The sequence below is a fragment of the Gymnoscopelus braueri genome, assembly GCF_963280865.1.
Source record: "Gymnoscopelus braueri genome assembly, chromosome: 9".
NCBI lineage: Eukaryota > Metazoa > Chordata > Actinopteri > Myctophiformes > Myctophidae > Gymnoscopelus > Gymnoscopelus braueri.
In genome coordinates this window covers 7267056-7288864 of record NC_137610.1, presented here as the reverse complement: position 1 = coordinate 7288864, position 21809 = coordinate 7267056, and the positions used below count along the sequence as shown (strand labels likewise).

The window sequence follows — 21809 nt, the reverse complement described above, 5'->3', positions numbered from 1 at the left end:
TCAGGAAGCACGGCCTGGGGGGCGCGGAAAGACAAACAGGTCCCAGCGTGGTCTGTCTGAAATCTTACAGGAGAGCTACTTGGTGGAAAGTACCCAAGTTACTCAAGTACTGTGCTTAAAGGTATAGGGAACGGGCTTAGGGCGGAGACTTGCCCAAAATGACGTATTTCCGTAGTTTTTCCTATGACTTGCTCGCTGTGACGACAATTATAAATAAAGAAAATTCTTATTTATAACTTCTTTCTTTTCCTTCTTCTTTCTTCTGCTTCCTTACTTCCACTTTAGCGTCTACTACACTGCCCTTTTGGTATCACCAGTTGCAACTGCACATCCATTTTTACTGTGAGCTTTAAATTAATATAATGTATATTATGTAGTGTATTTTAGCTGAGTTTTACATTAATAAAGGGTATCAAAATTGAAGTAATGTCCCCTCATTTACTGTGGTAACACATGGGCATGCAATATAAGAATAGCACTGTGCTAAGGATTCAAACAGGTTTATTAGAACCACAAGGTAATACACAGCAATATGTAAGAGGCAACTCAGATAGTCTGGGAAGCTGGTAAGTTGACGTTGGGAGAAATACCATCATCTTAAAGATGCACGAGGCTACTCAGATAGTCAGATGGTCACCTTTTGTCAGTCAATGCAAGTTGAAATGCGCACCTGACGAGGAGCAAAGTAAGTACAGTACCATCACCTTTGAGATGCTGAGTAACAGAATGCACATTTGAAAATAGCTACTCAGATAGTGAGAAGCTCACCTTTGTCAGTTAATGCATGTTGGAATGTGCACCTGACGAGGGAGCAGTTGAAAATAGCTAATCTACAAGCTCACAACAATGTTTTTTTGTTTTTGAACAGTTTTTAGTTTTTTTGTTTTTGGGTCAGATGCAGGAAGCAGTGAGTGGATCACAGTGTTTAATTGTTTCCTGGGACTCGGGGGACAGAATGTCTGCTGCTGATCACTGCAGATTTATGTCAAAGTTACTGTTTAATAAATGAAACGTTCCACAGGAAGCCATGCTGGCCTTGAATACTTTGAACATGTGCTTTCTGTCTGTCTGTCTGTCTGTCTGTCTGTCTGTCTGTCTGTCTGTCTGTCTGTCTGTCTGTGTCTGTCAGTGTCTGTCAGTCTGTCTGTCTGTCTGTCTGTCTGTCTGTCTGTCTGTCCCTCCCCTCCATATGTTTCCATCTCTCTTTCTTTGTCTGTCTGTCTGTCTGTCTGTCTGTCTGTCTGTCTGTCTGTCTGTCTGTCTGTCTGTCTGTCTGTCTGTCTGTCTGTCTGTCTGTCTGTCTGTCTGTCTCTCAATCTCTATCCCTCTGTCTCATTCTGTTTGTCTCACCATCTCCCTCCTTCCATCTGTGTCTCTGTCTCTGTCTCTGTCACACACACACACACACACACACACACACACACACACACACACACACACACACACACACACACACACACACACACACACACACACACACACACACACACACACACACACACACACACACACACACACACACACACACACACACACACACACACACACACAGCTAGTCTATTTGTGGGTACCAATAAAGGAAATGTGTCATTGGATCAGACTCCTCTCTCCCACCCTCCAGTTTTACACATTTCAACACAAACGGTCCAAAATTAGCTTCTGTGTGTGTGTGTGTGTGTGTGTGTGTGTGTGTGTGTGTGTGTTCCCTTCCCTCCACCTCATTGTTTCCCCTACAGGCCGCTGGGAGGAATGTCCCACAATTGTCTGCAAGAATTCCCAGAATTAGCATGGTTAGAGTTTTTTTACAGTGTGTGTGTGTGCGTGCGTGCGTGCGTGCGTGCGTGCGTGCGTGCGTGCGTGTCTGTGTGCGTGCGTGCGTGCGTGTGTGTGTGCGTGCGTGTACATGCGTGTGTGATCATGGTAGCCTACAGAGAATGTTTCATTTGGAGTTTCCCGGAGCCTCCTGTTTGTCACCAAACATCCGTTTCATTGGTGAAACCAAGGCCTTTGCTTCTGTATTTTACACATGGTACAAGTCATGATTTTACACAGGAGACAACCTAACAAATTAAATGCTGTTGCCCTCATAATGATGCGAAGCGTTGTGAGTTTGTAGGCTGTTTTGGCTACTTTTGCAAGGCACTGTTTAATGACAAAGTAGGCATTAATTTACAAAAATAAAAGAGTTTCTGCCCGACAGCGACCATATGAAAACAAAGTGAATTAATTGACCAAAACCCAAATCCCAAAGTGATTTCCACTATATCCCTCCCTGCCTAACAACCTGATCAGCAGAACACACCCCCTCTTCAAACTCCCCAGACTATCATCTGAAACAGTGGTTCTCAAAGTGGGATCCGGGGACCCCCAGGGGTTCTTGAGGGGGTTCTAGGGGGTCCCCATCCAAATGACTGATAACTTAGGAACCATTTGTAAACTCCAAGCATGTACAAATGTTTCCAAATGGACCCGTCCATTTGTACAATCTAACACTGATGATACTAAAATGAGCGTCGCGCCTGGCACAGCCATGCACAGAGCAAGTTCTGCCAGGGATCCAATCACACTCATTTCATTCTCAGACCGCTCTATTTAAGCTGGAAGTTTGCACTTCTCATTCTGCTTGCTTTTGCTGCTGCTCATGCTATTGCTGCTGCTGTCACTGCTGTCTTGCTAAAATTGCACCCCAGCTACCACCTGTCGTTGTGGATCTGCTGTTCATGTACGGGGGATTGGGAGTCCCTATGGTTGGGAGATGCGCTTTATCAGGGTACCTAAAAGCTAAAAGCAGATCCAATTCATCGCCAAACCACAATAAATATATTGTTAATTTATATTCAATAAAAATATCTTAACCTTCATAAGTTGTCTTTATCCATTCATGAGTTGTCCTGACAGAAGTGTAGATTGGAGATCAAAATGGTATCAAGTGGGGGTCCGTGGCCTAACGTGAATCAAACCTTGAAATTAAAATGGTTGAGAACCACTGATCTGAAAAGAATAACCTTACACAGTGATTCTCTAGGATCACATCAATATTGCCATTGAGCGCTGCATGAACTGTATGATAGTGGTTCTGAAACATTTCATGTCAAGGACCCCAGATTGATATGCATTTTGCTGCAGACCCCCATCTGAGAAGATGTAATGCCAGGGACCCCATAACAGGAGATGTGTAAAAAAGAAAATAGCAGCGGAAATAGCAGCTGTACAAGCTCAAGGGTGTATTGTATTTACTGTAATCGTACAAAACTGGAAACTACATTAGGTTTATGTTAACCACAGACCTTTCTACAAAAAAACTAAGACAACATAAACTGTGTGGTAATAATGAAATTGTAAATCTGGCCAGGGAACCCATTGTAAACTCACTTTTTAAACACAATTTAGAACCACAAACATTCTATAAAAGGTGGATGGTTGAAAATGTCTTAACATTTACTGCCACCTAGAGGAATTTGTGAACTATTGCGTTTTCCTGAATACCCACAGTTTAAGTGAGGCCATGAAACATTAGCGTGTGTGCTTGTATGTTCATGTTCATGTGTGTGTGTGTGTGTGTGTGTGTGTGTGTGTGTGTGTGTGTGTGTGTGTGTGTGTGTGTGTGTGTGTGTGTGTGTGTGTGTGTGTGTGTGTGTGTGTGTGTGTGCGTGCGTGCGTGCGTGCGTGCGTGCGTGCGTGCGTTCGTGCGTGCGTGCGTGCGTGCGTGCGTGCGTGCGTGCGTGCGTGCGTGCGTGCGTGCGTGCGTGCGTGCGTGCGTGCGTGCGTGCGTGCGTGCGTGCGTGCGTGCGTGCGTGTGCGTGCGTGTCTGTGTGTACTATATGTATGTTTGTGTGTTGAACAGATAGCCTGTGAGGAATGCTGAGAGATATTACCCATTTCCTGTTGAGCAAAGCAGCACACGCCCACTATGATTACATACTGTCCAGAGGGAATACATAAAGTGTGTGTGTGTGTGTGTGTGTGTGTGTGTGTGTGTGTGTGTGTGTGTGTGTGTGTGTGTGTGTGTGTGTGTGTGTGTGTGTGTGTGTGTGTTTTGAGACATCTCTACCAGACACTGAGGGGTACAGGGATTGAAGCTGGTTCCCCCAAATTGTATGTATTTGGCCGTGGACCCCCATCTGAAAATGTTTTGTGCCAGGAACCCCCAGAAGAGAAGATTTGTGTTTTTAAAAGTTTTCACATTTTTTAATTATTTTTTTCAAAAATAGCAGATGCACAAGAACTTGTAGATCTGCTGTTTTTGAATAGCCAAATTATGTATAAATGAATAAAGGGTTTTTATGGAAGATGCTTCTAAACATAAATTAAAATGTACAATTTAAGCGATAGAACATGTATTATATTGCTAAAATTGACTGAAATCAGTCGCCGACTGACAACTTTAATCCGTGGGCGATGCAGACATACGAGGAGATTAAACATTGTATTTCCCTAGAGATCACTGGTTCTCAAAGTGGAGTTAGTTCACCATAAGTGTCTCCGTTAAAATGACGAGCAGTTTAAACACTTTAACTCTATTTGATTTTTTTATTTATCTTTTACAAATGTTGACAAATCCTCTCTTATAGGGGTCCCTGGCACAAAATATTTTCAAATGGGGGCCCATGGCCCAATATATGTAAATTTGGGACTAGTCCAGGACATGAAAATGTTTGAGAAACAAACAAAGTATACAGAATATCTACACGCCATTGGTGTAACCTCCAAACAATCTCTTTCTACCCCTAGACCAAACAACCCTCTGAGGTTTTGGCTTACAACATAAACTAGCTTATAGCTTCAAACAGAAACCTGAAATACTGCAAGTAATCCACTTTATGGGGCAGCTTGTACTTATTGTTGGTGACCTTTGATTCAAAATCGTAGATGATGTGAAACTCTTTCCTTCCTGCTTGTAATACTGTAAAAGCCAACCTCTGGGGGCGCTGTTGAGCAAACCATGGAGTAAGACGTGGATTTGCGAGCTCCGCAGAACGTGTAATTAAATAATGATTTGAACGGCACAAAACTTAGTTCACTGCGACATACTAACTTTGTAAGCTTGAATAAGTACTTGGATTGTTTCTCAACCGAAAATATGGCTCAGAAGAGCACCAGACGACAGACTACACAGTCTACACTCATGGCGTCGCTGAGGCCTACTTCACCAGCTGTAGCCTCAGTCTCGAGTGATAAGGATGCCGGCTCGGGAGTCGCGGCTGCGGCTCTCAGCACGGAGGATTTCAAACGTGAGCTACTCTCTTCTCTTCGCTCAGACTTTGTAGATATGATGAAAACAGAGTTCAGAACGGTCTTAGAGAGCGAAATGGCGACGATTCGAAATGATGTTCATGCAATTAAGACAGGATTTGAAGAGTTTAAATCGGTAATTAATACTGATCTAGCCTCAGTGCGCAACACCCTTGGCGACGCTGAGCACAGCTGGTCAGGCTGCTCTGATGACATCACAGCACTGCAGGGTGAGATTAAACGACTGAATTCTGTGACTGACTCCTTGCTGAATAAATGTGACGACCTTGAGTCAAGGTCAAGACGACAGAACGTGAGGATACTGGGGGTACCAGAGGGTCCCCACAATAGCTCTCCTATCTTCGTGGCAGATCTACTACAGAAAGCATTCCAATTGGGGGACAAGGTGATGGTGGACCGCTCACACAGGACCTTCCAGCCGGTACCCAAGCCAGGTCAGCCGCCTAGAACCATCATAGCACGCCTCCACTACGCCGCTGACTGTGTTGAGATACTACGTCTTGCCAAGACACATCAGAGGCTTAAGGTAAATGACATGACTATTTCTGTCTTCCCTGACCTTCCTGCTCGGGTGGCCAAAGCCCGCGCTGCCTTCAATGATGTGAGGAATCTACTCAAAGGTCTACCCGGGGTCCGGTATGGCATCACCCATCCCGCCCGATTCCACATCACCTTCAACGGCGTGGAGAAGGTCTTCCTGGACTCCAGGGAGGCCCAGTCCTACACCATACAGACCATCATTCCTCAGACAACTCGAGCAGGCAACACTTCACCCCGAGCGAGCAGCACGTCACCTCGAGCGAGCAACACGTCACCCCGACCGGGCAACACGTCACCTCGAGCGAGCAACACATCACCCCGACCGGGCAGCACATCATCTCGAGCAGGCAACACGTCACCTGAGCCACCTCCATAGCTTATTTAGGCTTACATAAGAATAACCAACACAAGCTGACTTTATTATTATTCCTTCATTCACCCCTTTTGCTACTTTGATACAGGTCTATTCAGTTAAGCCTCATACAGGAGAGGGGGCTCTTTAATATTGTAAATATCCAAGGCTATTGTGTGTGTGTGTGTGTGTGTGTGTGTGTGTGTGTGTGTGTGTGTGTGTGTGTGTGTGTTTTGTGGTGTACTTTTTGTCTAGAATAGGCTTGGGCTTTTGTTTATTTTCATTTATATTATTTTGATCTCTATTTAGATATCTATCTTACTAGTTATGACCCTACAGCCAGTGGCTTTGTTATAAATATCTCATTTATCATAATTCTATTTTATTTTTATTATTCCTCTCCACTTCGGATGGTTGTATAATATACAATCTGAGAGCACTGTACACGACTTTCTTTTTTGAAAAGTTCCTACTCTTTTCTTTTATTTTAAAATATTTGGACATTGATCATTAACGGTGCTCTCTAATACTGTGAGTGGACATACATTTTTAGATATTTCTAAATCCTGATCATTGGACTGTCATTGTTCACGGCTTAATGCTCATCTTAAGGGTCTTTTATTTTATTCTATTTATTTATTTTCCTCCCTTCTGGGTGAGGCTGAGATCTCTGTATAGGGGTTGATTTTGTATTTATTTTTGTATTCATTTTTCTACTCAATGTTGACATTTTTCAGCTTTGTGATCTAATAGTTTTTGTGATCTATCTAAGATATATTCACCAATGTTTATCGCAGATTGGGCCTTTACAGTTTAATAAGAATTGTTCTTCGGACCGCGTGGGTTCAGCAATCCTCCAGTTTTGCATAGCGGTTTCCCTGTTTTTCTAGCACTCATTATGTGCTTTTCCTTCTCTAGTGTAGAGAGGGATAGTGCGATCTCCCACGGATTGGGAGACCAGCACAGGGGTTTAGGTTCCCCTTTTTCCACCCGTTTTTTCTTTTTCCCCTTTTTGTCTTTTGCTAAATGTGTTTTTATTTTTTATATATGCCTTTTCACTTTTGAACGATTAAGCTTGAGGGTTACAGTCTATCTAGATTTGATGCACCTGATTTTATTACATAATTTAGAAACGCATTATGGTGTCTCCTAATGTTGGTACTCTAGGTACAATTTGATTTATTAGTTGGAATATTAAGGGGATCCACCATCCAATTAAACGTACTCGTGTATTTACACATTTGAAATCTCTGGGTGCAGAAATTATGTTTTTGCAAGAAACCCATCTCCGTACATGTGATAACTCTAAACTTGAGAGGGGTTGGATTGGACAGATTTTTTGTTCTAAATATGGTGATAGATCTAGGGGTGCAGCCATACTGATTAAGAAGGGAGTTCCTTTTGTTCCAACTTCAGTGATTGCAGACAATAACGGCAGATACATAATTGTTTCTGGGAATCTTTTTGGCTCACAGGTTGTACTGGCTAATGTTTATGGACCCAATTGGGACAATCCACAGTTTTTCTCTCGTTTTATAGCAAAGCTACCAGACCTTCACACGCACTATCTGATCCAGGCCGGGGACTGGAACCTCGTACAGAACCCAGGTTTAGATAAATCCAGACCTAGGCCCGGCAGTACAATTTCCAAATCCGGTAAGGTTGTTTTGTCATTTATGGACTCGTATAAACTTACAGATCCTTGGAGGAAGGCTAATCCCACAGCTAAACAATACTCATTTTTTTCACATGTTCACCGTTCATTCAGCCGAATCGATTTCTTTCTTCTCGATTGTGGGTCTCTCCCGTTTGTCACAAACTGCCAATATCACAATATAGTAATCTCTGATCATAGTCCAGTTCAAATGGATATGTGTTTCCCCAACAGTGTAGCGCCACAGCGTACCTGGCGATTGGATCCTTTAATGCTGGCCAGTGATAATTTCATAAAGTTTTTGACTGACCAAATAGATACCTATCTGAATATTAATACTACCCCGGGGATGTCTTTTACTGTTATATGGCAATCTCTGAAAGCTTATCTCAGAGGACAGATCATTTCTTATTCGGCTTATGACAAAAAGAAACGCACAAAACGTATTACAGAACTGACCACTCAAATGGCTGAATTAGACCAAAAATTTTCTATTGACCCTGATCCTGAATTATATAAAGAACGTTTACTGCTCCAAACTGAATTTGACAACTTATCGATAAGACACACTGAACAGCTTTTATTTAAATCTAGGCAAACTTTTTATGAACATGGCGATAAGTCAGGTAAACTCCTATCCCACCAACTTAAACAGGCAGCGGCGAGTAGAGCTATTCCAGAGATACGTGTAGCACCTGGTGAGACTTCCACAAATCCCAAAATCATTAATGATCAGTTCAGAGAGTTCTACAGTAATCTTTATACATCAGAGTCCAATGTTGACTCGTCAGAGATTAATGCCTTTCTTGACAAAATTAACATTCCAGTAATTGATCCAGTGGCTCAAGTTGGCTTTGAGGCTGCCATATCGAATGAAGAAATCACTCTAGCTATTAATTCAATGCATAATGGCAAGGCAGCGGGGCCAGATGGGTTTCCCATAGAATTTTATAAAGCTTTTTCCACAAAATTGGCCCCCATACTAAGTTCAGTATACCAAGAAGCGCTCCTAGCCAAGAGGCTGCCAGAGACCATGACACAAGCAACTATTTCGGTTTTGCTTAAAAAGGGCAGAGATCCTCTGGACTGTGGTGCCTATCGGCCTATTAGTATTTTATGTTCTGATTACAAAATTCTCACCAAGATCCTCTCTCAAAGGATCGACACAGTGATCCCTAATATTATCGCACCCGATCAAACCGGTTTTGTACCAGGCAGACAATCCTTTTACAATATGCGGCGACTTTTCAATGTGCTCTACTCTTCTCATTCAACCCTCCGGGCGGAAGCGGTGCTCTCGCTCGATTGTGAGAAAGCTTTTGATAGAATTGAGTGGAAATACCTTATGGCGGTACTAGAAAAGTTTGGATTCGGCCCATCATTTATTGATTGGATCAGATTACTTTATACCGCTCCTAAAGCTTCAGTGATAACCAATTCTATACGCTCAGATTACTTCTCGCTTCACCGCTCTGTCAGGCAGGGTTGTAGTCTTTCGCCATATTTATTTAATATCGCTATTGAACCATTAGCTATAGCACTCAGAGAAGAGGACAGGGTGTCTGGTATTGAGAGAGGGGGCGCTATACACAAGGTTTCGCTTTATGCTGATGACCTGCTCATATATGTTTCGAGCCCAATTGAATCCGTCCCTCCGCTCATAGACATACTCAATCATTTTGGCAGACTTTCAGGCTATAAATTAAATTTTTCCAAAAGTTTGTTCTTCCCTATTAACCAATTGGCCCTAGATCTCAGTTATAACAACCTCCCGTTTAAGTTGGAACTTCAGTCTTTTACCTACCTGGGGGTCACTGTCACTCGATCCTATAAGGACCTATATGTGCGTAATTTTAAACAGCTGTTAGACCGCACCAAATCAGATCTTGAGAGATGGGCTTCATTACCCGTCTCTTTAGCAGGGAGGGTTAACACAATTAAAATGACAGTTTTACCCCGTTTTCTGTATCTATTCCAAATGATTCCATTGTTCTTACCTAAATCCATGTTCCGGGATCTCAACAGCTGTATCTCTACCTTTATTTGGAATAAAGCCCGTCCTCGAGCCAAAAAAGCTCTTCTAGAGTTACCAAGGTCATCAGGAGGACTGGGGTTGCCTAACTTTATGTTTTATTACTGGTCAGCAAATATCAAAAAAATGATTTACTGGGTATCAGTTCATGAAAACAAACGTGGCCCGACTTGGGCCCTCATGGAATCACTTTCTGATCCTAGGGTTTCTCCGGTGTCCATGCTGAGCTCTGCACTTCCGGGTGGTACTATTACACACATTAGTAATCAGGTGATAAAAAGCTCTCTCAAAATCTGGCGCCAATTTAGAAATCATTTTGGTTTTAAAAACATGTGTGGCCATATGCCCCTGACTAACAATCATCTTTTTCCTCCCTCCCGGACGGACACAGCTTTTAAGACATGGCACTCCAATGGCTTGATATTTTTTTGCGATTTATTTGTAGATGGTACATTTGCCTCTTTTGAAATCCTTCAACAGGACCACGAGTTACCAAAATCTCACTTTTTTAGATACCTCCAGGTACGTAGTTTTGCTAGGGAACATTTTCCATTTCCGACAATGCCAGATAAGAGTATACTAGACACCATACTAGATTGGGACCCATACACCAAAGGAAGCGTATCTAATATATATAAGACCATACAGGAGATTAAACCGCCTCTCTTGGACAGAACAAAACTAGCCTGGGAACAGGACCTAGGTATTGAGCTGGATGAGGATATCTGGGAGCGCTCTTTGAGACGCATTAATACCACCTCCCTGTGTCTCAGACACTGCTTGATCCAATTTAAAATACTTCATCGTTTGCATTTCTCGAGAGAAAAACTGTCCAAAATTTATCCTGATATAGATTCTACCTGTATTAGATGTAATCTAGAACCAGCCACTGTTGGCCATATGTTTTGGGGATGCACATCCTTGACTCAGTTTTGGAATAATATCTTTAATGCCTTCTCAACCATTTGTCATATTATAATTGAGCCCAATCCAATAACTGCTATATTTGGAGTTCCCAATGATGATGTACCAATTACCTCTCCTCAGGCCAACTTCATAGCATTCTCTTCACTTATAGCTCGGAGGCTTATTCTCCGCAATTGGAAATCAGATAAACCTCCAACATTTACGAGTTGGGTCAAGGATGTGCTGTCCTTTATACCATTAGAAAAGCTCAGGTACAACAGATACAAGTCTCGCCGAAAATTCATAAAGGCCTGGTCCCCTTTTATTGAGTTCACCCTTACTCTGTCTTTTCCTACAACTACTGAAAGTGATACTGTATTTTGACTCAATAAGTGTTTTCATTTTGTTCCTGTTTACTGTGGTTTCTAGAAATGCTGGTCGCTTCTCTAACTGTACTTGGATGTGTGGTACCCTATATTTGCCAAATGCATTGCTAACTGTCTGGTCTGGTTATGCTAAACCCCCTTAAGCTTATTAAGAACTTTTCCTTTTAATTTCAATTTTATTTATTTTTTGTCTATTTTGTTTTCAACTCGAACTTCAATTATTTACTGCTCTCGTATTTTATTTTATTTTTCTCCCCCATTTATAAATGTTGTTTTATTGTTGTATTTTTATTTTTGTGAGGGAACCAGGGAGGGTGGGGTATATGTGGGGTTGTATGTCCTTAAAACTGAAAATACCATAAATAAAGTTGTAAAAAAAAAAAAAAAAGCCAACCTCTGTATTTTCTGTTTACTAAAGACCTGGAGAGACGGGAGACCCCTGTTATTGAACAAACACTCTATAGCAATGATTACTATTAGAATACAGAGCTACAGTATTTAACACTTAGTTTAACAAAATCATATAAAAATGTACAGCACAAAGTCTTTCAGCTTTCAAGAAAACAGATTTTTTTTTTAGCATTGAGGAATTCCATGCATTTGAGGAAGAACATGGCGTTATTTTCTCTAAAAAGTCATGACTGTTCATGTGTTTTCTGTTCTGTCAGAGGAGAAAGAATGCAGACTCAAGGCAACTCATCTATAATAAAACCTTGGATGGATATTGGATAATGTTGGCTAACAGAATGTTTGTCTGTGTTGAAGGGCCTCTGCCTGTGGGATACTGGTGTGCTATTTGTGTTTCTTCATTCTCTTAAGGCTCAGACTGCAGTCAAATCCAGTCAAATCCGATTTATTTCTCAAATCTGATCTTTTGGCCCGACTGTTCACACTGCATTTGCAAGTGACCAGATCTGTGTGTTTAGACTGATTTAAACAACATCAACCCAAAGCTGCCCTGCGTCGACTTATCTGCTTTGGTTACCGTGGTAACGACATGACGTCATGACTTTTATCTCTTTATATGTGTTCTTAAAATTCTTTTTTCCTCTGACACTGCAGCTAGGACATTGTGAACCCATTTTCTGCCATTCCGCGAGATATGTCTATTGTCTTCATATATTGCCTTGTTCCCGTACATTCCTACAAGTTTCGCTTGTACTGAGGCATCTGTAGAGCCTAGACATACAAAATGTAACGCCTCAGCTATTACAATTCCAAGTGCTTGTCAGGGAGGGAGGTCCCCAGTTCAAATATTATTATTGTGGGGGGGGGGGGGGGGGTTCATAGCCTGAAAAAAGGGTAGGGAACCCTTAATGTAGGCTAAGAGAATGTTTGTCTGTGTTGAAGGGCCTCTGCCTGTGTGATACTGAAGGTCCACTGTGGAACCTTGGGCCGTCAACCTTTACTTTATAGAGTGTGGAGCACAGGGGCTGTGCTCCAGTCAGAAGGCAGGCCTTGCCAGCCACTGCTTTGATACACTGAATGTAAAGATAAGAACTTCAGAATTCTCCAGGCGCTCAACTGAACGCTTGATTGCATGCAGACTTTGATGTGGAGCGAATTTCCTTCAGGTCGTATTTTGTCTTTAATTTGCTGTTCTTTTATTCACATATTATAGAGGGAATAAATATGCCTTGCTCAGGTGAACGGTAATTTCTGTGTATGTCGTCTATAAACTGGACTTTAGGGTTTTATTGAACCATAGAGTGACAGGACCATGACACAACAATACTGGCGTGCTATTTGTGTTTCTTCATTCTCTTACAGGGTGTTCAATACACTGGGTAATTAACTTGTGTATAACCACAGAGGGCAGAGGAAATACTTTCCAATGAACCGTTTCAAAATTGGCGTTCTAAAGAGGTCGGGCACTGGATGAGTGTTTCACAATGACAGTGGCTCTTGAGACAGCGACCACAAAGTGGGAGCTCTTCAAATGGATTTATGAGCAACTTATTAAACGTGGTATAATGATTTACAGTAATGAATTAATAACATTTCCAATAAACACTGTCATAACTAACGCTGCCGTAGGCTACGAGCTGTGGTACTCCTGGTTGGTAAATATACTGAAAGTGAAAGTTGCTCAATCAAATTTGTACTTCAGTTTAAGTACTTCTTGCTTAAAAAAAAATACTTAAAAATACTTAAATAAGTCTTCAAAAGTACACGTTACAAAGTATAATTTCTTTAATATCAATATATATCAAACAATACTAAAATCATTGCATTGGAGTGAGCTTGTAGATCTGCTATTTTGACTACTTTAGAAATTGGTCTCATTGTGGTTAATTCATAATGTATTTTGGGGTCCCGGGGAACCCTTCCTAGAAATGTAGTGTCAACAGTACAATACAGTATTTGTATTTGAAAAGTAATGGAGTGAAAGTCACAACTTTCCAAAATAACAAAATTAAAGTACAGATTAAAAAAAACTGCACTTAATTTAAGTACAGTACTCAAGTAAATACACTTCGTTACTGTCCACTGTTCACCCCTACGACTCAGAGGCCAGTATTTTTTTTGACAGAAGTGAGGTGATGCCAGCATGGAGGGAACTGCGAGGGTTCAGTTCAGGATCAGTCGGCCGTGCAGCATGAACAATAGAAACAACAGAATGCTAGCAGACCACAGAGCCACCGATTCATGCAGTTCCACTGCCGCTCGCTTCCCTTAGCGGGCCACCGCCACACACAATCGCCTCCATTGTTGCGTGACGCACAACCAAGTCCCACAAACAAACCACCCAGCACAAATCCTGCAAGGCCCCGAGCTCTTTGCCCCATACAAATTAAAACACCATCATCAGTCAGCTTACAGAGGGGAAGCGTAAACACAAGAGCAACAGGGTTGCTTTATGAATTAGCCATGCTAACATTGTCATGCGCTGAGGTTTAGTGATGATGATGTGTTTTTTTGTGGCACGAGAGGCAATCAAGATTAAAGCTCTTTTCCAGGGTATGTAGGCCAGTGTTTCTCAAACTTTTACATGTCAAGGACCCCCAAATTGATATTTATTTGGCCGCGGACCACCTCCTGAAAAGGTTTTGTGCCAGAGACCTCCAAAAGCAAAGATTTTAGTTAAAAATATTTGCTTTAAAAATAAACATGTATTCAAAGATTTGCAAATTCTTTAACGATTTTTCAAAAATAGCAGATGCTTGTAGATCTGCGTATATCCCGAAACACCCTATGACCTCAGGCTACAACACTGATGATACGTCCCAGCCTCCAGGTGCATCCATGTGATGTTTTCTTTATAGTTAGTGATTCTATTTAGTGGCTATTGGAATTAGACTACGTGACAACCAGGAATAGTTTGGTGACCACTGGAGAGACGGTTGACAACCGGAATGTAGACGGCATCCGGGAGCAGTATGGGTTAGTTAGCGCCCCAGCCTGTGTCTTCCGCGAGGAAGAAGCCCAACAGATCCACGGTGAGGCCTTTAGGAGGGCCATTCAAGCAAGCTGCAAGTGGAGCCTGCAGTACCACCACGGCCCAAGAAACCATCAAGCCAGAAGCAAATGTTTGGATCGGGGGGAGTCTGGTGCAACGCTCAGGTCCTGGACCTGGTGAGGCGAAGGAGGAGTCCGGCCAGGAGGACACCCACAGAGCCTAGTCCCTCCACGTGCCAGAGCCTCCCCCAATCCCGGCAGAGTAGTTACGGAGAAGCGGACTGAGTGGCCTGTCTTTCCCTAAGACAGGGGTTTTCAACAGGTGGTCCGTGGACCACTGGTGGTCTGTGAAGGTATTGCATGTGGTCGCTGACCATGCATTTAGTAATAGGAGAAGGAAAGTAAAAGTGAATATTTTCTATATATATATAATATAATACGTCAATGTTGTCACTTACTGGGAAGTCAGAGGGCAAGAAATTCCACATTAAATCTCAAGAAGGGGAAGTGTACCGGATTGTCTGATTGAGTCATCATTATTAGGAAATGTGCCCATATAATGGCATGTGTCTGCATGTGTCTGCAAATCAGTATATCAGTTAACATGAGTTTAGTGGAAGGTTGGATAAGGTAAGAGAATGGAATAAGGGTAACCGTGGGATAGGATCAATGCACAAGATTGAAAGTTAGAGTTAGCCTGGTAACCCCCCCCCATCCGGAAATCTCATTTGTATTTGATTTCAGGAATAGCCCAGGTATTTGTTTAGACCAATAAACACAGACGTCTATTAAACCACTAAATCTTCCGTATTTTATTGTGCGAATAGCAAAATAAAATAGCAGATCTACAAGCTCACAGCACATCGCACTGTGATGCGTTGTGAGCTTGTAGATTGGCTATTTACGGCTTACTTTCACCAAGTTCATTAACTGGCAATACTTTGTTAAAGTCTTCATAATTTTGCCATTTTGTGACATTATATTCCCAATAGTACTAGCAAGACAGAAGACACAGACATGCATTTTTAGCATTAAGAATAATTGAGCCAGTGTGATCATGATATGGCTAATCAGTTCTTCTGTGACTTATTCTGTCAGCCTGAATAAGTTAGTCATATCCTACATAAAAATCTATGAATTGGTATTATGTGCAGATGTTATCCATTAATTCAATTACAAAACTAATGTTTACACCCCGCCTGAATCAATGTGTGTTCCCCTCAAAGAATTGTACACAATAAAAATACAGAATTCTGTCATGTAATAAATAAAACAATGAATGAATAAAATAAAAGTGAACTTGAGTTGAACTGCGGTCGAAGTGTGTGTGTGTGTGTGTGTGTGTGTGTGTGTGTGTGTGTGTGTGTGTGTGTGTGTGTGTGTGTGTGTGTGTGTGTGTGTGTGTGTGTGTGTGTGTGGATAGAGAGAGAGAGAGAGAGAGAGAGAGAGAGAGAGAGAGAGAGAGAGAGAGAGAGAGAGAGAGAGAGAGAGAGAACGAGGGGAGCCACCCATAAGTCAGCATACTGTACAATGTTAGTATAAGTTGACTGACTTGATTTTCCATACCACAGATGATTACACATTCCTTCCATGTGACATGGTTCAATACTACATTTAATGATGCAGCATTTAGTATTGTGGCTGCATAGCTGTGCTCATGTCTTAGACCACACATCTCTCTCTCTCTCTCTCTGTCTGTCTGGAGTCTGTGGACTGTGAAACAACAACAGAAGCATCCTTCCCTATTAGAGGACTCACTGGAGCGTTAATCACTGGAGTCCTAGCATCCCTGCTCTGGGGGGAACGTCAACATGCATTGTAAGCTTGTACTGTAGATAGGCAATTTCCGGCAAAAAGATTTGGGGTAGAGGTACAAAAAAAAAAGAGTGCACAAAGTGTACAGTGCAACTCAGGTCGGTTTTACTAAGTATAGAGGGTTTAAGTGGTTAACAAGGAGTTCAAGAAGACCTTGCAGTCTTGTTACTGACCCGTCTCATCCTTTGTTTCACTATGGATGGTTCCTCTACGAACGTATTCACTGTGTTTGTAGGGCTGGGCAATTAACCGAAAATATGTCGAAACCGATAACCAATAACCGACTTTATCTTGCTCATTTAGGTTAATCTAATAATTTAGAAGCAGTTGTTTTTATATACAGTATATATATGTTTTTTTTATTTCTTAAATATCGAGTCAACATGAAAAATAAATAATATATTTATTTGTTATAGTCGACTAAAATGAGTAAAACGTCCCCGTCTACCAAAACAAACAGGGAAAACACCAAAGTACAGCGAAAGGGCAATGTGTTTCTGTTGGTAAACACCACCACAGTACAAAAATTGTGAAAATAGCTTTGAAATAATCGTGAGATCATTTCAAAGCTCAAAGCTGTAATGGCAGTATCTGTAATCCTTTAGAATGTGTTAGTTCCTTTTGTTGAAGGGATCATAAACACCTTGCCCTGAAGGCCTGCCTTTGATTGAATCAAGCTATATGTACAGTAAAAGGCCATGTCACACAGGTATGTTTATTTGTCATGGGACCCCTGGGCCTAGCTTGGGAGAGAGAGGTATAAAGACACTGAGAAATGATATGAGAGGAACTTCTTTTTGGAGAGCTTGGAGGAACTTGGTTTGGGAGACGAGGACAGAGAGATGGGCTGAAGGCGAGGACACAGAGCTTGGGGGGGGGGGGGGGACACCACGGTTGAGAGGGGCACAGAGAGAGTTAAGCCCGGGTGCAGGCCCTCGTGGGCTTTGGGGGCAGGACATTATAAAGGAAACATGCTTGTTTTTGATGCAGTTGGATTCAACAAATTATCATATTTCTTATCAGCTTCACCTCGACTGGATATATAATTTTACCATAACACAGCCCTACTGTGTTGTCCATTCATAAAAGACTGTCCTGCAGTGTTTAGTGCATGCAGCCAGTGGTGGAAAAAGTACTCACATTTTCTACTTAAGTAATAGTATCAATACTGAAACGTAGAAATACTCTGTTACAAGTATAAGGCCCGTGTTCAAAATGTTACTTGAGTAAAAGTACAAAAGTATTGGCATCAAAATATACTTAAAGTGCCAAAAGAAAAGTACCAAAATGTTTGAAAATAGACGATCTACAAGCTCACAACGCGTCGCGACGCGCTGTGAGCTTGTAGATCGTCTATTTTAAAATAGTCTATATATAAAACGGGGCTAAAGTGGTTAATATATGTTTTATAATATAATAATTTATATCTGCAAAGTAACTAGTAACTAAAGTTTTCAAATAATTGTAGTGGAGTAAAAGTACAATATTTGCCTTTTAGATGTAGTGGAGTACAAGTAAAAGTATTGAACATTGGAAATACTCCATTAAAGTAAAAGTACCTCAAAATGTTACTTAAATACAGTACTTGATTAAATGTACTTAGTTACTTTACACCACTGCATGCAGCACAGCAGCAGCAGCAGTGTAAAAGTGTGATAACTTTGGTTGCAGTAGGGACAGCTGTGTGGTTATTCCACAGTACACAATCACTCATGTATGCTTGTGCCTCAGTGTAAGGCCAGGTATAACAGAACTGAGGTTGTGCAACATGTTGACTGGCACAAGTAATCCCTAAGGAGGGGCTTCCCCCGTGATTCTCAGCACTCATTTTGCCACAAACTTACTATACTTTGTTAAAGGGGATGCCCAGGGCTCTATACTTAATTATAATCATAATAATTTGGGTATTTGTCGATGTAAATGTTCATAAACAGTGAAATGTGTTCTCTGCAGCAGTGGGTGCTACGTTGGCAGCGCCCGGGGAGCAGTTAGGGGTTAAGCGTCATGCTCAGGGACATTCAACACAGGTGCCCGGGACACAAACTGGGAACTTTCTGCCTGTGTTCAGCAACGGTCCCCTCTTTTTTTTTCACCCTTAACACCAAATCTCCTCACAGAAAATAGCCGATCTGCAAGCTCACAAAGCATCGTAATGTGATATGTTATGAGCTTATACTCACACCACTCAGCCCATTACTTTAGCCACAAGTGTAACTGTCATTGTTGTGACTGCAGTGACAGACAGCACATGGCTCACTGGTGACTAACAGAGGTCTTATGGTATGACGTTTAACCAATGAACAAAGTTAACAGCAAGTCTGCAGGTACAGAATCCTGGCTGTAGGTTTATGATTGCACAAGCACACCTTAATCTCTCAGTGCACAGATAAGACCTGGCTCTGTGAGAGATCCAGGACTTTTTTTTTCTCCTCCTGAGCAAGCCCAGACAGAATGCTGGTGCCGGCCGTGCCGGGGTGTTACATGAATCTGTAAATCCCTGTTCTTGGAGGTGTATTATACTGCATATTCTTCCAACATGAAAACCTGGGCCAACCATCTGTTACAGCCGCCTGTCTGACTGTCTAGGATGAAAAGATACTGTAACATTATTTATGTCAGGTCTTTGAAGTTGAAAACAAAGATTTGGTCTGTGAAGCTGTAGTAGTCAGAACCATACAACATAGGTCATGGGTTCTCAAAGTGGGGTCCGGGGACCCCCAGGAGTCCTTTGAGGGAGTTCCAAAGGGCCCCCAGCAAAATGAGGAACAGTTCAAACATCAAGGGACTCATTTATTTTTCAGCTATTCAAAAAATAACTTTACGAGGCGACGCGTACAGTAATTAGCTTTTTTTTACAAATGTTGACACATTTCTAATGGAGGTCCCTGGCACAAAATATTTTCAAATGGGGGTCCGTGACCCTAATGCAATCAATTTCGGTGTTCATGACATGACACCTGTCATTATGCAGTCAATATGCAAAACCTGCTATGTACTGTAGAAGTAGCAAAGGAATGTTTTTTTCTACTGTAAAAAATAAAAGAAACCATGCCCTGAGGGGAATGCACTGTAGGTGGTTACACAACAGGTTGGGGCTTGTCTTTCTTTGCAGGCTTCATACCTGCAGCAGCAATGTGTAAACATGGCCATAGGTGTGTTAGTCTGGTCAGTCCATGCTTTCACAACTAACACTATGACAACACATGTTTACTGCATGACTAAGAAAAGAGTGGCTGTAAATAGCCTCGTCATCTGATAATACTTGATACCTATCCTAGCCTCGTTCCCCGCCTATCCTCCTCTGCCTGCTGCAGTCTCCAGACAGATAGAATATTATTTAAACAGTTTCTGATACAAAAAGACAAAAAAGTGGATAGAGAATAATAATAAAAGGGAGGTGAAATTATTTGTGAACCAGCAACACCAAGAACAATAAGTAGGCCTACTCTAGATCAGTGGTTCTCTTATCAAAGTGGGGTCCGGGGCAGGGACCCCCAGTGGGGTCCCCACACCCCAGCTAAATTAGTTAATATATGGCAGCAAAATCTGCCAGGGACCCCCATACAAGATGTGTGTTGTTAAAAATGTTTAAAAAAAAAAAAAAAAAAAAAAAATATATATATATATATATATATATATATATATATAGTTCTTTTTTTTATTATTATTATTGTTTGTTTTTTTATTATTATTTGTATTTTTTTTTTACACTAAAATCTGCTCTTCTGGGGGTCCCTGGCACAAAAATATTTTCAGACGGGGGTCCGCGGCCAAACACATGAATTCGGGGGTCCTCCTTGACATGGAATGTCACCTAGATGCAGTAAACAATTCCTGGCGAGTGGCGACCCTACAGATAAGCACGGGCCTGGAAGACCCTACACATTAACATAACATAGGCTCCATTGCATTCCTCTCCACCCACCTGAGGAGTCGTGTTGCTCCGGGTCGCTCTCTACTCCCACGTCTGATCGCTGTTTCTTGCGGAAGGCGACCCTCCTGAAGTCGTCCTGGTCCATGGCTCTGTGAGGCACCGACCGCTCCAACATCGAAACCATTGAATCAGTCAGACAAACCAAACTTTCTCAAATAAAACGCTCTCTCGTGTGGATCCAAAATATTACGCGCACATCAGCTGCAAGCAACGTATCCAACTCAGAGGACTCCCCCAGGTCCTGTGCGCCTGACCATGTAATAGCTATATTATGTTATGTTATTATCTACTAAAATATGTAAACAACCAGCGCTTCTAGGAGCTCCCAATGTCCAGCGATGTGTCCCTCTGTCCATAGATATGGTGTGGTTCAACTTCAATCACCGTCAACTGCGCGTCCTCCTCCCCAAACCCCGCCCCCTGCCGCTGGCATAAGCAGACTGTCTATCTATGCCAGTGGTTTTCAACCTTTCCATGCCAACAAGGACCCCTAAATTGATATACATTTGGCCGCGGACCACCATTTGAAAATGTTTTGTGCCAGGGACCGCCAGAAGCAAAGATATCAGTTAATTTTCGCTTTGAAAAAATATATAAGATAAGATATGCACACTTTTTCAAGGTTTTTCAAAAATAGCAGATCTACAAGCTCATAGCGCGGCACTCGCTATGAGCTTGCATATCTGCTATTTTTGAATAGCCAAAGCTAGGTGGTTAAAATGATTGATGCTATGTTAAACTAATTTAGCTGGGGACCCCCTACCCCTCCAAGGACCACTGGTGGTCCCCGGACCACTGGTTGAAAACCACTGCTTTGGGGCTATAGCCTCGATCTCCAGGCTTTTATTTTCCTTCGCGTTTGCTACTTTAGGATAGCTTTTCAGGCCGCGATGCGACCCCCCCAAATAATCATAATTGAACTGGGGACCCCCCCCCACCACCCTGATAAGCACTTGGAATGTAGGAGTTGAGGCATTACATTTTCGGTTCCACAGAAAAATATTGTGGAAAATAGCAGATCTACAAGCTCACAACGCCTGCAGAGTGAGGCGTTGTGAGCTTGTAGATCTGCTATTTTCACAATTTTTGCCTCTTTCTTTATATTATTTGACAAGTTGGCCAATGTTTGACCAGTTTTTATAGTAAAGTTTGTTGATTACGTTTGATACAGTAATGGTCCTTTTCTTTTTCTTAAAAAGGTCGTACAAGTCCAAAAATGTTCACTTCACTGTCTTCTGTTGGACACCCACCCCCCCCCACCGCACACACACACACACACACACACACACACACACACACACACACACAAACACACACGCACACACACACACACACACACACACACACACACACACACACACACACACACACACACACACACACACACACACACACACACACACACAGTATAATATTGTCACAGAAATTGCTCAGAATGAAACCTGTGAACATTCCCACCTGATCACGCTTCTTGAGAAAGCATAGGATTTTCTTTCTTCCTGTGACGTCTGCTCCTGTTCAGCCATCTCTCTCTCTGA

At 42.1% G+C, this 21809-nt stretch overlaps 1 protein-coding gene across 2 annotated transcripts in view; it reads right to left on the bottom strand.

Annotated features, from left to right (window-relative positions):
• LOC308091233 (FYVE, RhoGEF and PH domain-containing protein 4-like) overlaps positions 1 to 20612 on the bottom strand; it is a 134103-nt gene extending 113491 nt beyond the window's left edge. For both annotated transcript variants that reach the window (XM_080436680.1, XM_080436681.1), the window contains exon 1: positions 20263 to 20612. In XM_080436680.1, coding sequence (XP_080292806.1) covers positions 20263 to 20395 — 133 coding nt within the window. In that variant the 5' untranslated portion in view covers positions 20396 to 20612. The remainder of the gene's footprint in view (positions 1 to 20262) is intronic.
• Between the last annotated feature and the right edge of the window lie 1197 nt (positions 20613 to 21809).